Source organism: Buteo buteo, chromosome 4 (assembly GCF_964188355.1).
Source record: "Buteo buteo chromosome 4, bButBut1.hap1.1, whole genome shotgun sequence".
NCBI lineage: Eukaryota > Metazoa > Chordata > Aves > Accipitriformes > Accipitridae > Buteo > Buteo buteo.
In genome coordinates this window covers 53,866,466-53,881,870 of record NC_134174.1, presented here as the reverse complement: position 1 = coordinate 53,881,870, position 15,405 = coordinate 53,866,466, and the positions used below count along the sequence as shown (strand labels likewise).

The 15,405-nt window shown below is 67.0% G+C and overlaps 2 protein-coding genes across 2 annotated transcripts; one reads left to right on the top strand and one right to left on the bottom strand.

Annotated features, from left to right (window-relative positions):
- Positions 1-450: 450 nt before the first annotated feature.
- On the bottom strand, positions 451-4,979 carry SFRP5 (secreted frizzled related protein 5). Its single transcript, XM_075026947.1, has 3 exons — positions 4,396-4,979; positions 3,484-3,561; positions 451-3,050 (listed from the first exon to the last, which is right to left on the bottom strand). Exons 1-3 carry the CDS (start codon positions 4,925-4,927, stop codon positions 2,710-2,712), a joined length of 951 nt encoding a protein of 316 aa, XP_074883048.1. The 5' UTR covers positions 4,928-4,979; the 3' UTR covers positions 451-2,709.
- Positions 4,980-7,439: 2,460 nt separating this feature from the next.
- On the top strand, positions 7,440-14,194 carry GOLGA7B (golgin A7 family member B). The gene is made up of 5 exons (XM_075026945.1): positions 7,440-7,496; positions 13,016-13,141; positions 13,535-13,687; positions 13,834-13,935; positions 14,057-14,194. Exons 1-5 carry the CDS (start codon positions 7,440-7,442, stop codon positions 14,159-14,161), a joined length of 543 nt encoding a protein of 180 aa, XP_074883046.1. The 3' UTR covers positions 14,162-14,194.
- The last annotated feature ends 1,211 nt before the right edge of the window (positions 14,195-15,405 follow it).

Sequence of the window (15,405 nt, the reverse complement as noted above, 5' to 3'; positions counted from 1 at the left end):
ATCAGGATGTGACACCCACCAGCCTGAGAAGGTGCTGGGCGACCCAGATCTTCTTGCTGATTGTACATGCCACCAGTGTGGGAGCTCACATGGGGCAGCCTGAGCCCTCCTCTCAGTAATGGGCTCATAAACCCCTTCCTCAAGCTGTGCCCTATGGAAATTTGGGGAAAAGCTGGACTTGGCAGTGATGATGAGAGTGTCTGAGTTGTGCTGGGTGTGCAGGGGGGGGGGGGCTGGCATGCAGAGGGCTCAGCAGTTACTGGGGGCAGTGGAGCAGCTGTAATGTTGGGGAAGGAGCTGTGTAGCACCCTAAGAGCTGTGTGGTCATATTTGTAGGTGGGGGTGTATCTGCAATGGGGTGAGTACTGGTCTGCGAGGGGTTGAGGGGGTTGAGCTGTAGAGTTCAGATGGCTGATGGTGGGAGGTAGAGAGAAGTTACTTGTCTTTCTAGAGAAAACACTTGGAGCGAGGAGTGAGGTGGCCATGTATGTCTAAATGCTCCCTGGAAAGATGCTAATGATGCAAAATACAGAGGGCTACAGAAAAACTTGGGCTGTGGGAGATGGGGTTTTATTTGCGTACTTTTAAGTTTTGCAGTAAAATGACATAATTGATGATATTTATTCCTATGGCAGCATGCTCAGCAGCTGTGCTCTGAACATACCTTTGAACAATATTTGATTTTTTTTCCATGTTGGCGAGGGGGGCGGGTGGTAACCGCCTGCCCCTGGTGTGAGGCTGTGGCAGGAGCTGGCTGCCCCATGTCCCTGGCTGGCTGTGGGGCAAAGGCATGTGCCCCCAGCTGGATGCGAGTGCCCTTTGGGGCTCTGGGGGTTGGGCAGTGGGGCTGAGGCCATGCCCAAGGGGGGCAGAGCGAGCGGAGATCACCCCAGTGTGGGGCAGGTGCCCGGTGGCCTTGTCAGCCGGGAAGAGGGTGGGCGCAGGCATTCCGCAGCCTCACTTGCCCTCTTGTCCCAGGAGGCTCCCCTGCGGCAGGGCCAGCTCCGGTGAGAAGCCGCAGGGTCAGGCAGCCAGGCGCTGGGTAAATATCCTGGCGGCCACCTTCGTGCCTCCCTCACCCGGCGGGACAGATGGATGCAAGAATGTGCTGAGTAAAGAGGCCTGGGGTGGGCAGGCTGCCCCCCCTCACCTGCTGGGACTGGGGGGTTGCTGGGGCAGAGGCAGCCCCTGCTCCGGGGCTGGGGAAGCTGAGCCGAGGGGCAGCACCCTGCTGCCGTCAGAGGGGCCGGGCTGAGGGCTGCCCTGGTCCTGGGGTTGCTGGGGGGCATCCCAGGGAACCTTTTGGGAGGAGGCTGGAGGTTGTGGGGTGGGAGGTCTGGCAGCTGAGCAGGGCTGGCTGGGAGCTGCAGACAGGGCTTTCAGGTGGTGCGGAGGTGGGATGCCCAGGGACAGAGGCTGCCTGGTCCAGGATCTGCCTCCTACTATGCTGGGTGGCAGGCTCCTCCCATGTGCCTCCAAATCCCAGCCTGTGGATCTGTCTCCCAGGGGTGATGGAGGGAGAACGCTCTCTGGCAAACACCCTGAGGTCCAGCTGTGGGGCTCCAGCAGCAGTGATGCCCCTGTCCTCCCCCATCCTCCTCATCTCGCCACCCTCCCAGGCTCCCTGAAGTGACAGGGATGCCCAACACTCCAGTGATGCCTGTGATCACCGGGAACCTCATCCCTCAGCTTGGCTGGGCTGCCCAGCCTCGGAGACTGGGCACGGCACCTAGAGCAGGGCTAGAGCCAGAGCCCAGGGTGAGCTCGCTCCCCCAGGCTGCCCCACTCAGTGGGCAGGACCAGGAGCCCCCTCCCATCCTTCCTGGGGTCCCTGAGGGAGCCCAAAGGGGCAGTTGCCCATGAACTACAGGGAGCTGGACACAGGGTTCTCTGCGGCGGAATAATTTACCATGGTGTGGATGGACAAGGGGTGCCTGGGCTTGGTCTTGGCAGGGGTGTGTGTGAGGGATGCAGCAGAGCTCCTCTGGGGGGCTTAGAGGTGGACCTCCCTCCTCAGTGAGCCATGTGGGATGGGAAGAGTGGGGCAGCCCAGGCCGGGGCCATGCTGCTCTGGGCACTTGGTCTTGAGGGGGCCAGTCTGCGGGGACAGCAGGACAGGAGGGCCCTGCCTCAGCTGGCGTGGGTCCCTGCGAAGGTGGGATAATCCAGGGCTGGGGTGTGAGCTCAAGGTGAGGGCATGGGATGCTTTGGTGGGGTGGAGTAGGGATTTGGCAGGGCTGAGGGTCTGGGGCATGTCACCAGGGAGCTGGGCAGGGGACACAGGCGTGCAGGGTAGGGGTCTCACGTGCAGCCAAGGGGTCCTAAGAGGGCCAAGCAGGGATCCTAAGTGCAGGCAAGGGTCCCTGGAGTGCCAGGCAGCGGGCTTGGGAGTAGCCAAGGATTGCTGGTGCAGGCCAGGGCTCACAAGCATGCAGAGCAAGGGTCCTGGGTATGGGCAGGGGTCCTGGGAGCAGAACAGGGGTCCCAGGGGTGCAGAGCAGGGCTCTCAGCAGGGGGCAGGGGTCCTGGCTGTGGATCAAGGTTCCCACAAATGCAGCTGGGAATCCTGGGGGTGCAAAGCAGGGTCCTGGGGCACAGCCAAGGGGCTGAGGGGAGCAGAGCCAGGGTCCTGGGGTGCAACCGGGGATGCCAGGGGTGCAGCGTCAGGCCAGTGCAGGAGTCCTGTGACAGGGTAGGGTGGGCAGAGCCCTAGTGCTGCCCGGCTCCGTAGAGCAGGGGGTGGTAGAGGGGGCAGGGGTAGGAGAACATGAACTTGACGGCGAACTTCATCTCCTTGTTGTGCTTCTGCCAGGGGTAGATGGCGAGGAGGAGCAGGCGGCTGCCCACCTTGCGGCCCATCACCAGGAAGCTGCCGCTGAGGCTGTCAAGCTGGGGGCAGGGGCAGGCACCTGCGTTCCTCATGTGCAGCACCATCTTCTTGGTGTCCTTGCGCTTAAGCGGGCCCAGCTTCAGCACCTTCTTCTTCTGGGCAGCCACTAGCCGCCGCTCCCCGTTCTCCTCCGTCATCTCCTTGATGCGCATCTTCACCACTGTGTGGGGCAGCCGTGGGGCACAGTTGCAGGGGGCCGGGAGAGCCATGGGGCGGTGCTGGGGTGCTGCTGGGGGGGTTTGGGCCAGGCACCTGTGCAGGACAGGGTGCAGCCCGTCCCTGGGGTGGGACCCAGAAGAAGGGTCTCTGGGGAAGTTACCGTGTGGGGAGGGGAAGGGGCTGTTGGGGGGCGGTTCAGCAGAGGCCCCCAGTGACCCTCCCAGATGTCCCATTCTGCCTGTCCCCCACCGATGTCTTCTCCTGTGGTGCACCCATCTCATGCATGCAGGGTCCAAGGGAATGCCTTGGGGGGGTCTCCCATGGGGCTGTCCCTGTACAACCGTGCCCTCCAGCCAACCCCCGCCTGGGCTGTCACAGGTGGAGGAGGCAGCCCCTCATGCAGGGGGGGCTGGGAAGTGGGCCCCACCACTCACCAAAGTCACTGGAGCACATCTGCTCCATCATGCCATCCGCCTTGTGCTCCATCTCGCACTGGGTGCAGATCTTGGACACTGTGGTGAGAGACCAGCCACTGTCACAGCTTCCTGCTGCTGATGCTTGTCACCTGGGCCAGCTCTGCGGGAACATGCTGGGAGAGCCCTGGCAGCTCTTCTGCTCCCTGGGCAGCTGTGACAGGGTGATGCGGGGGGCACAGAACACCTTGATGGCCAGTGTTCCAGCATCCCCCCAGGAGGGGACAAGGTATGGGAACATGCTCCATCCAGATGCCGACACTTTGGGGCACAGCAGCCGCAGCAGCAAGGGTGGCCCCAGCCTGAAGGGTGTCACAGCCCCGATCCTGACCCTGGGCTGCCTTTGGGTGATGTCCCCTCCTCTGCCTGAGGGGACAGACACCCTGCAACAGCAGCATGGGGCCGAGACCTTGCAGGTGCAGGATGCTCTTTGCTGCTGGGATGGGACCCAGCGGGAGGAGAGGGACAGAGCTCTGTGGCGGGTCCCCCAATGGCTCCCCCCTCATCCCATGTTCACTCCCAGCGCTGCTCCCACAGCCGCTCTGCTCTCCCGTGCCCTGGGGCAGCTCCGTGCAGGCAGCTGGGTGCCTGGCTCCCCTAGGCAGCTAGCAGCGCCCAGCCAAAGCAGCTGATGCTGCTGGTACTGTGCCCACTCGTGCCCTGCTGCAAACAGAGGGTCCTTGGGCAGCTCCACTGCCCCAGGCTCTGCTTCGAGGGGTGCGGGGATGGAGGCATGGGGGCTCCGCAGGGGGACCCTGCGTGCAGGTCCCCGGCTGTCCCCGGGGACACGCTGATGGCAGGTACCCCGCGTGTGACCCCACCCCACGACGGTGCCCTTCCCATCACGGTGTCATCCCGTCACGGCCCGCTTACCTGGCGGCGGGGTGGCCTTGCTGTTCCCGAACTGGACGGCGATGCAGAGCTCGTGGTCGGCGGGGAACTTGCCGCAGTGCAGCATCTCGGGCCAGGGGAAGCCGTAGGACTCCATGACGGGGGCACAGGAGTCACGCACCACCTCGCAGAGGGAGCGGCAGGGGTAGACGGGCCGGTCGAGGCAGACGGGGGCGAAGAGGGAGCAGAGGAAGAGCTGGGTGTCGGTGTGGCACTGCTTGGCGAGCAGGGGCACCCAGCTGCCGGCCTGCTGCTTGGCCTCGGCCACGGTCTCGTGCTCCAGCAGGTTGGGCAGCCGCATGCGCTTGTAGCCCACGTCGCGACAGAGCTGCATGTCGGCCGGGATGTCGAGGCACTGCGGCTCCCGCCCGTAGAAGCGCCCGTGGGGCGGGCTCTCGGGCTGCCAGCCGTAGTAGTCGTAGTGCTGCCCGCCGCCCGGGGACCCCGCCAGCGCCAGCGCCAGGGCCAGCAGCGCCGTGCCCGGGCCCCCCGGGGGGCCGCCTGCCCGCGGCATCGCCGCCGCCCGCCGCGCCTGCCCGAGCGGGACGGGAGCGCGGCTCGGCGGGCCGCCCGCTCCCTCGGCGCCTCCCACGCTCGCCGCCCTTTCTAAGGAGCCCGGGGAGGCCTCGCCGGCAGCCAATCTGCTCCGGCTGCCGGCACCCCCCCGGGGCTGGCCCCCCGCCGGCCGCCCCGCTGCCGCTCGCCCTCCCGCCCCGCTGTCCCGGCCCTCCCTCCCGGGGCAGCCCGGGGGGGGGTACACGGCGCTGCGTGCCCCTCGCCCCCCCAGCGACCCCCGCTCGCACGCAGCCCCCTCCACCCGCCCCGGCTCCGTGCGCCCCCGCGGCGACGCCCTCTGGAACCGGCCCCACGGGGATGTGCTGCGGGCGCGAGGTGCGCCCCGTCGTCCACCGGCCCCTCTGCCCCTGTCCCGCCTGGCGCCCCGGAAGCACGCCCTGGCACGGGGCGGGGGACCCTGGTTCCTACCCTGTGCCCCCCCACGGTCTCCTGTGCCCCGTGGGGTATGGGTTTGGGGATGCTCGGGGTGCAGGGGATGGAGGAGCGTCACATCCCAGAGGCTTCATGCTGCAGCACTGGGGGCAGCTGGGGTACCCACGTGCCAGGTGCCATGCGTGGCATCAATGCCAAGGAGATGCCATGGGCATGGGGTCCTTATTCCTCACGGATGGCCCTGCCAGCACGCACCTCGGGCAGCCCGTGGTCTGCTGGGCACAGGCGTAGCTGGGGTTACACCTCCCAGCAAAGGGCTTGCACCCAGGCTCTGCCAGTGCCCGGGGCACAGCCAGAGCCGGAGCCCGAGCAGGGTGAGGGTCCTGCTGGGGCTCCAGTGCCCAGGGCACAGCCAGAGCCGGAGCCCGAGCAGGGTGAGGGTCCTGCTGGGGCTCCAGTGCCCAGGGCACAGCCAGAGCCGGAGCCCGAGCAGGGTGAGGGTCCTGCTGGGGCTCCAGTGCCCAGGGCACAGCCAGAGCCGGAGCCCAAGCAGGGTGAGGGTCCTGCTGGGGCCACATTCCCCCATCCCCTTGGAGATGGGCTGGGCCAGGGGGTTTGCAAGGCTCAAGACCCTATTAGAAACCCATTTGTCTGCAGGGGTTATCTGGGGCGCCCCCTCCCCTTCCCATGATTGATGCCCCTGCCTGGCCAACAGGCTCTGGGCCACCTCTGGCCCCTGCCCGCTGGATAAGGTGGCTCTGTTAATGGGCGACAGAGCAAACAGCGCAGTGCAGGCAGCGATAGCAACTGCCCTTTGCCCTGGGCTGGGGGCAGGGACCGCCCCCCCCCAGCCCTCGTGGGATCCATCTGCTTTGGGGCCATGCTGGGAACCTCACCCGCACAACCTGCACTTGCCTGCAGCCTGCCTGCCCTGCCCATGCCCTCCGTGCTGGGCACAGCGCCTGTCACCACATCACCCAGTGCTGCTTGCTGCCAGCCAGAGGGTGGACTGAGCTCATCCTGCCCCGGCCAAGCCCCGGAGATGACACCATTAATGTGTAACTGCCAGGGAGCACGATAAGATAGAGTGGCCCTTTATCAGGACTGCCCGGTAGCAGGAGGGAGGGTGCTGGAGGCATCGGGCTCTCACAGCAGGGGTGAGACTGCCTGGAGATAAATGCTGATAGAAAATAGCTAATCCATGATGGATGAGCCAGGGCAGGGCATAACTGCTGTGGGAGCTGGGCTGGGAAGGGGCTGGAGAGGCCTGGGAGCAGGAGCGGGGAGGTGGAGGCAGAGGGAGCCTGCGTGTGCGGGATGCAGTTCCCAGTGTGCGGGATGCCAAGCACACCTTGCCCCGTGGGTGTGTGATGTCCCGGAGCGGTCCCCGTGGCACTCCCAGTACTGGTGCTGTCCTGCTCTTGGCCATGGACTGGTTCCTGGCTCTCAGCCCGCCCTGTCCCCCAGCCTGGTCCAGCCCCCCAGCACCCACAGTTTCTCCCAGGAAAGTTCTGGTGTTGCTGAGCACCCTGTGCCAGCTGGCACCCCACCAGATGAAGGCAAGGGGCTGGCGGGGCTGGGAAGGGGGAGTGAGGGGCTCCCTGCCAGCTGGCCTGGTCCCCCCCGTCTGTCATGATGCCTTCATTAGAGCCACTGAGTCACCTCCTGGCAACATGGCCACGTTGTGGAGAGCAGGGCTGGCCCCAGGAGAGGGGTGTCTGTCCCCTGCTCCCGCCCTGCCAGGTGTCCTGACAGCCTTGTGCCCGAGCTGAGATTGTGCCTTTGCTCTGGTGGGGGGGTCCCTGCTGCATGCCCATTGCTTCCTTAACCCTTTCCCACCTGGGATGTCCCAAGGAAGGTAGATCTGAGCTGTGACCTGGGGAAGGAGATGGTCCCAGGGTGGCTGGAGCTGGCACTCTTCCCTGTGTCCTGTATGTGCAGGCTGCTCCAGTGCCCACATCCCCATCCTGCACCCGCGCAGCCGGGTGGGTGACTGACACTTGCGCCTGTCACTCCAGGGAGCTGGCTGTGCCACCGCCTGTGTCAGTTTTCACGGCAGCGAGACTGGAAGCGGGGCCATGGGGGCTGCCTCCTCCACGGTGGGGACCTCAGGGACAGCCAGCCAGGGTGGCATGGTAAGAGGACATCCCCTGGGGGTGCCCCCTCGCCACTGTGGGCCCTCCCCAGGGACCTGTGCTTGGTTGTAGCACAGAGCCGATCTGAGCCAGGGGAGCAGGAGGCTCTTGGGAAATGAGATGCTGAGCAGGGTCCTGGCTGCCTCTTTCCGTCCTCCCCCGTCGTGTCTCCGCTCTCTCTCCCACCGCAGCTTTGGTGCTGCCGACCTTATTTCTGTGGGCAGAGACATATCCCCTGGGCCTGGGTAGGCTGGGTGGGCTCCAGGTAGGCTCCCTCCCATCCTCCTGTCCTCTCCATCCTCTCATCCTCCCTGTTCCAGCCCCATCCCAGGCTCCCGGGACTCCAGGCTCCCAGGCTGCATCAGTGCCTGGCATGGGCTGCACCCACCACAGAGCAGGGACCCTCGGGAGGCGACAGCACGCCAGGGCTGGCCGTGCAGGGACCTGCATCCCGGGGTGTCTGGCAGCTCCCAAGACAGAGCACCCTGGCATGGGGGGGCAATGCGGAGCTGGCAGCACAGCTCTGCAGGGGTGGCCTGGCTGGGGGCTGGCCGAGGGATGTTGGGGCATGTCTGGGGGCACCGTGGGGCCGAGCTGGCCCGGGGGCGCGGGACCGGTGGGGTGGGCAGCGGGCAGGGGCAGCAGTGGCTGTGCACTTGCCCTGCGCCCACACACGCTCCCGTTGGTCCAGCAACTCCAGGAATGCGGCTGGCAGCTCTCCCGGCCCAGCTGCGGGGCCGAGGCCACGCTGGCGCCCTCCCAGCCCCCCCGGCAGCTCCTGGCCCTGCCCAGCTCCCGCCAGCCCGCACACAGACCCCCTGTTCACTGCTGGCCCCCCCGGCCCAGCTCCCCGGCCCCCCTCTGTGGGGGCACATCCTGTGTGGGGACGCCTCTGGGGAAGAGCCCCTTTGCCTCGCAGCGTGGCACCATGCAAGGGGACGTGGGGACCCTCTCTGCAGTGTTGCTTGCCCCCCTGCCCCGCCGGGGAGGTGGGAAAAGCCACCCGCGTCTGCTCCCAGCACAGGCCCATCCCTGGCGCAGGGGCAATCCTTGCACAGCCCCGGCTCCCGGCCGGCACCTTTGCCAAAGCTGGACCTCGGCACCTTGCTCCAAAACCATGTCCCCCTCTGCTTGCCTGTTTGCAGGAGGATGCTGTGTCCCTCCCCGTGCACTCGTGCTGGGGGGCTGCGCCCACCCTCTGCAGGGGCTCCCTGGCACCACCCATTGGGATGGACGCAGCTGGACACAGTGGTGCTGCAGGCGCTGCAGAGGGGTGCCCAGCCTCAGGGTGCCCAGACTGTAGGGCTGGTGGACCCCAGTTTGGGGCAGTGTCCGTGTCCCACATGAAAGGGCAGGCTGGGGCACTTGGAGCTGTTTTCCAGCATCTCCCAGTGTGGGGGATCTACCCTCCCCGTCCCCCCATACTGGTGCACACACCTGGTGTCTCTCAGGAAAGGTTATCAGCTAATCACCGTGCGCCCCTGTCTCTGCATGCCTCCCAAATGTCACCGTTGTCCTCGCTGGGGTGGTGAGCTCATGCTCCCCCCCATTAATGAAAGCCCCCCCCAGCACCCTGTGAAGCAGCTGCCAGGGCCTGGCCCTGCCGCAGCCCCTTTGAAGTGGAGCCAGAGCTGCTGACAGCCCTGACAGGTTGGGGAGGGGGCTCGGCATGCAGCGGGTGCAGGATGGGGCCCCAGGTGTTGATCCCAGGCTGGTCACAGGGCTCCAGCTGTCCTCCACGGTCCCCAGCCACCATGCTGGGACTGCAAGGAAGGACGGGGTGCTGGGACAGGGTCCAGCACCGTGCACTGGGGGATGCACTGGGGACACTCCCTGGTCCTGGCCTGGGAGGCAAGCGCAGGGGCTAGAGCAGGGGCGCAGCTGTGCCACGGCTGCCACGGTGGGATGGGCACGGGCACGCTGGCTGTGCAGGGCTGGCTGTAGGGGCCCCAAGCGTGCCCCATGCCTGTCCTTTGGGGGCAAGGGGAGGTCTGTGGGGTCTGTCTGTGGGACAGGTCAGAGCCCCCTTGCTCCCCGCGCAGGGGAGGACCCAGGCAGGGGAGTAAAGGCAGCTCTGGCAGCAGTTGTGCATGCAGTGCCCGCCCCTGCTGCCAGGCAGCCTAAAAATAGCCCCTCAGGGCTCAGCAGATGGAGGAGAAGAAAGGCCAGACCCCTGTTGCTGCAGGCACCCTGCCAACCCCCCCCACAGAGCTGGGGGCTGCGGGGGGCAGCAGGGCCACGCAGCACTTTGGGGCTGCCCCGAGCCCCCGCTCCTACTGCCTGGGATCCTGTCAGCTATGCCAGCCTCCTTCCACCTCTGCCCTGTCCTGCTGGCAGGCATGGCATGGCATGGCACGGCAGCAGCTTGTCCCCTCTACATGGAAACCAGCAGGGCCCGTCCCTGCTCTGGTTAAAACTTGAAAGCTCATGATGGTGCATCCTGCATGGGGGAGTTGGCAGGCCCTGGTGGGCTCTGGAGATGCTGGGGGCTGCAGGCACCTTGGGCAGGGCCAGGGGCTGTGTGGTGATGGGGAGCACTGTGGGGCACATCCAGGCTGTCTGTGTCCTGCCTGCCATTGGGCAAGGCTTGCTCCTGGGTAGTATGGCTAGCAGAAGACAGCCCCCCATGATGGGGTGAAGATGTCCCACCAAAGGACACTCCTTGACACGTGCCCTGGTTCTGCAGACAGCAGGTCCATGGCTTGTGAGGCAGCTGGAGCCCAGAACCAAGGGTCCAGCGCCTGGGCTGGGTTGGTGCAGCCAGAGAAGAGACATCCCTGGGGCAGCACCGCAGGGTGCAGGCAGATGGGCAGAACCTGGGGCAGGGGGGATAGCTGGGCCCCCCCGCCGGCTGCTCTCAGCCCCTCGCCATGGTGTGGGAGAGCAAACTTCATCTCCTGGCAGGCTCAGCATTGCCATGGCAACTGGCAGGGCGCTGCCAGGCGGGCAGGCGAGCCCTGATGTGGTGGCAACATGCGGCACGGGAAGGAATCGGGATGCAGGGCCTGGGTTTGGGGGCATCTGGGGACACGCTTCGGTGTGTAAGCACGTGCACGTGCGCCTGGGTGCGTGCATGGGGGGGTGCAGCCAGATGTGGGCATGCAAGTGCATCCGCAAATGCCTGCATCTGTGTGCATGCACATAGGAGAGTTCACCTCCCCTCCGCCCCGAGGGGGGTCCTTTGGCTCTGTGGCACCATCTGGGCAGGGTGTACCCCACTGCTCCTGGGTGTGAGCCGGCAGGGCTGCTCTGAACCATGGGAGCAGCAGGTTCCTCCCGAAAGCTGTGGGATCCAGAGCTTTGTGCTTATGGGGGAGATGAGCCCTTCAACTCGGGTCCCTGCCTGCACGTGTCCTTTGGTCCCAAACCCTGCCACACTCCAGAGTACAGGGGCTGCCCACCAGCCACCCCAGGGCTCTGCCTCTATTTGCTCTGCCCAAAGCCTGGGCTGGTGCTCAGGGCAGGGACCAGGAGTCAGATGAAGCTGCCCCTGTTTCATCAGGGCCCTTGTGCTGCAGGCAGCCAGCCATGCTGCATTAGCAGCCTGAGCAGACGTGCTGGCAGGGCCCCACGCTGCCTTCAGCATCGCCCAGGTGTTGAGGGAAGGGCTGGCTGCTCTCCTGCCTGACCAGGGCCCTGTGCCCAGCTACCGCATCCCTCCCGCCTCACCACGGCCCCAGCCGGGAGCACCCCCCCCTTCGCCTCTCGGGAGAGCCTCTGTTCCCCCCGTTTGGCATTTCTCCGGCTCAAATTGAGCTGTCAGCGGGCAGAGATAACAGGGAATTCGTTAGCTCCCTTCTTTGATGTCTGCCCGTGCTGCGATCGCAGCACCCGCTCCAGAGCGCAGCGCCAGCTGCAAATCCTTCCCAACCAAACAGCTTCAGTCGAGGCCCCTGGGCGCAGCAGGCTGCCAGCCCCACGGTCGGCCCCCCGCACCCCCACCGGGCCAGCCCCACGGCCGCCCAGACCCCCGGTTACCTCCAGAGGCACCCCCTCAGCAGCCAGTTCCCCCCAGGGACCTACGGCCGCACGCGGTACCCGCAGTGCCGGCCGGACCCCCGGCACCTACGGCAGCAGCCCCCCCCCGCTGGGGCCGGCCCCGGGCCACTCGGCCCCCCCGGTACCGCCGTCCCCAGCAACGGGGCGGCGTCCTCCAGGGGCACCTAGCGGCGGGCGCCCATCCCCGCCGCCTCGGGGCGGGCCGTGGCGGGCCGGGCGGCTGCGCACACCGGGGCGGCCGGGCCCGCCCCCGCCGCTCGGCACAGCAGCACCGCGGACAGCGCCGGTCCCCCCGCGCGGCTCCGCACGGCCCCGGTGACAACGCCGGTTCCCCAGCCCGCCCCCGCCCCGGCACAGCCCGGCCCGGCCCGGCCCGGGCGCACGCCGCGCCATGGCCACGGAGGTGGGTGCGCGGCGGCACGGCGGAGCCCCCCCCCCCGCGGTCTGCCCTCCCCTGCCCGCCGCCATCGGCTGGCTGGGCGCGGAGGGAAGGGGTCCGCGTGGGGGTGCGCTGGTGTGGGAGGGCGGCGTGGGGCTGGGGTCCGCGCGGGGTGCACTGGGGGTGGGGGGTAGCGTGGGGCCGGGAGGGATGCTTGGTGTGTGCACAGAAAGGCCGGCGCGTATGTGGGGTGCCTGGAAGGGGGGGGGGGCGCGGAGGGTGCGGGGTGCCCTTGTTGGAGGGAGCGGCGTGGGTCTGGGGTGGGCTGCCCCGGGAGGAGGGGAGGCTGTGGGGTCCCTCTCCCAGGTGCCGTGGGTGGGATCCGGGACAGGGGCAGAGGGTCTGTGGGGCACACAGCAGGCGGCGGCCCCATGTTACCCAAGGGGGAGCGCGGGGAGGGGTCTGACACCTGCCCTTGGCACAACCCGGCCCCTCCATCCTCCGCTCCAGCTCCCCAAAGCTGCCCCGCGGCCCCGAGCCTGGGGGTCTGGCGTGAGCCCACATACCCCGTGGGGTGTCAGGGCTGGCAGGGCTGGGCTGAGCGCCTGCTGCCGGGGCTGCCGATTCCTTTTGTGCAGCTGCCCCGCTGCAGCCTGCCCGCCCGCTGCACCGCTGCTGCAGACCCGCTGCCCGGCCCCCTGCTCCTGCTCAGCTCCCTTCCCTCTTCCCACCTGGGAGCTGCTGGGGTGGCTGTGTGCTGGGGTGCTGCTGGGGACAGGGGACCGTTCCCTCCCTGGGCCGTGGCCCACGAGGGGACACCCACCCACAGGTGCAGCAGCCGGTGCAGGCGAGGCCAGGCACCAGCCCGGAGCAGGGCCCGCATGCACTCACCCACACTCTGAGCGGGGGGCTGCCGCAGCATCCTCCCCTTGCCGCCATCCTCCCCTTGCCCCAGGCCTCGCACCTCCAGCGCAGCTCACGGCATGACACAGCCCACGCTGGGGGCTCCCTGCCCCAGGTGTGTGAGCCTGCAGCCCCTGACACTGGGGGAATGGCACTGCTCCCCGGGCCCCCAGCCCCCCAGCAGGGATGCCCGGCCCCCCACAGCTGCAGCCCCCCAGCTCACCCCGCTGCCCCCCAGGTGCACAGCCTGCAGGAGCTGCGGCGCAGTGCTTCCCTGGCCACCAAGGTCTTCGTGCAGCGGGATTACAGCGACGGGACCACGTGCCAGTTCCAGACAAAATTCCCCCCTGAGCTGGAGAGCCGGGTAGGGAGCCTCGCAGGTGGACAGGGTGGGGGGTGCCCTATGTTTGTGCCCTATGGGGGGTCAGGGGGAAGAGGGGTCTGAAGGCATGGGGCCCCCACGAGATGTTGTATGGCCCTGGGCCAGCCGATGCTGCTGGATGCACGCAGTCACAGCTGCCTTGCCCGGTCTGCAAGGGCTTGGGTGCTCCTGGGGACCAGGAAGCTCTAGCGAAGGGATGCAGGCTCAGCAGGTCTTGGCATGGGCGGGAGGTGGGCAGGGGCCAGGGAACTGAGGCATCAGCTGGGCAGGGAGGAGAGGGTTAAGTGCTCCCCAAGTCCCACTGGGGATGGGGACAGGGCAGTGCAGGGGGTCAGCCTCTGGCCAGACTCCTCTTCACCCTGGTTTCTGCTCTAGATCGAGCGGCAGCTCTTCGAGGAAACCGTGAAAACCCTCAACGGCTTCTATGCTGAGGCGGAGAAGATTGGGGGCAGCTCGTACCTGGAGGGGTGCCTGGCCTGTGCCACCGCCTATTTCATCTTCCTCTGCATGGAGACACACTATGAGAAGGTGCTGAGGTCCAGGGAGGGCTGAGGGATGGACATGGCTGCAGGTCTGGCAGTGGGCACAGGGATGACACAGGGAGGAGAGGGGGCTGGAGGCCAGAGCAGGCAGCGGTGCTGGCAGGCCCTGACCATCCCTCTGTGTGCCAGCAGGTCCTGAAGAAGATCTCCAAGTACATCCAGGAGCAGAACGAGAAGATCTATGCGCCGCGGGGGCTGCTGCTCACTGACCCCCTGGAGCGTGGCATGAGGGTTGTATCCTCTGGGCAGCAGGGTGCTGGGGGGATGACAAGGGCGAGGGGTGGGGGGGACACCAGGAGTGGGTGCTGGGCAATTGGGCCAGCCTGTCTCACTGATGATCCTTAGCAGGGCCCAGATTGAGATCTCCATCTACGAGGACCGGTGCAGCAGTGGCAGCTCCAGCAGCGGCAGCTCCAGCAGCAGCAGCGGTGGCGGGGGCGGCGGGGCAGGGGGCCGGTGACTGGCAGGGAGTCCCTGCAGGGACTCGTACTGCCGGGACAGTGGCCTCTCCGAGCTCCGCAGGCTGCACTACCAGAGCACCCGCTTCTGAGCCCAGGGTGGGCGGGAGGGGGAGGCCAGGGGCTGCCCAGTGGGGCTGCCCACCCCCCTCTGCTCTGTGCCCCCCGCAGTGGCTCTGGCCCTGCTCAGACCCACTGTGGGCAGGGGCTGGTGCTGGGGCATCCCATGTGCTTCCCACTGAGCCAAATTGGTGCCAAGGGGCTCCCGCAGCCCTCCGGGTGCTCGGCGCTGCTGCCCCCGCCCCAAGCGAAGGAGCTTGCCCTGCCACGGGCAGCCCCAGCTGGCAGCGCCCTTTGTGCCATGCATTGGGGAGCAGCAGGACCAGCAAAGGCCCAGGCAGCGCTAAAGGGGGACACATACTTATCCCCATGCCCAGGGGCACTGCCAGCTCTTGCTGCACCCCCTCCCTAGGGTATCCTGCTCTTGGTGCTGCAGGGTGGGCTCAGCTGCTGCGTGCCTGCTGCCCAGGGTGCCTGGCAGCGCCCTGGTGCCGCTTCAGCTGCATGATGGTGCCATGCATTCACCCCAGCCCTGTCCCACACGCTGTCCGTTGCTGCTCCCCAGCGTCCTCGCCAGCAGCATCCTTCAGCACTGCCCACGACACTGGGCACTTGCTTCTGCTCCCTGCCTGACCCAGTGCCATCCCCAGCTGGACCCAGAAGGCTCTCCAGCCCCAAGCCCCATGCCCAGGGCAGGGAGGTACAGTGCTGGGCAGGCTCCTGCCCTTGTGCCACGTGCCCCGGGCTCATGCATGGCCCAGCATAGTGGAGGGCAAGCTGTGGCATGGGCGAGCCAGGCTCCCTGCCCGGTCCTGGCAGAGCCTGCCTGCACCTGGCTGCTGGCAGCCCCCTGCCTGCTTTGCCCCATGACCTGCCCAACGTGGGGAGGGTGCCCTGTGGAGCAGCTCCACCAGGACCCTTCCTCTCCCGCTGCTGAGCCCTCCCCTGCCCACGCATCCTGCATGTGTCTGCCACGAGCACCCCAATTCTCAGCCTGGCCTGCGGTGGGGACCCTGAAAGGCACCTAGGCTTGGCTGCAAGGTGTGGGGGTTCATGGGCCAGGGTCAGATGGGGGGGAATAGGAGGGTCCCTGTGACATCCAGCACCTCAAGGACAAGAGTCCCTGCCTGGGTGCAGGATTGAATCGAGCTGGCGTTGCTCTCCCAGGGTCCTGCAGGGAGAACCC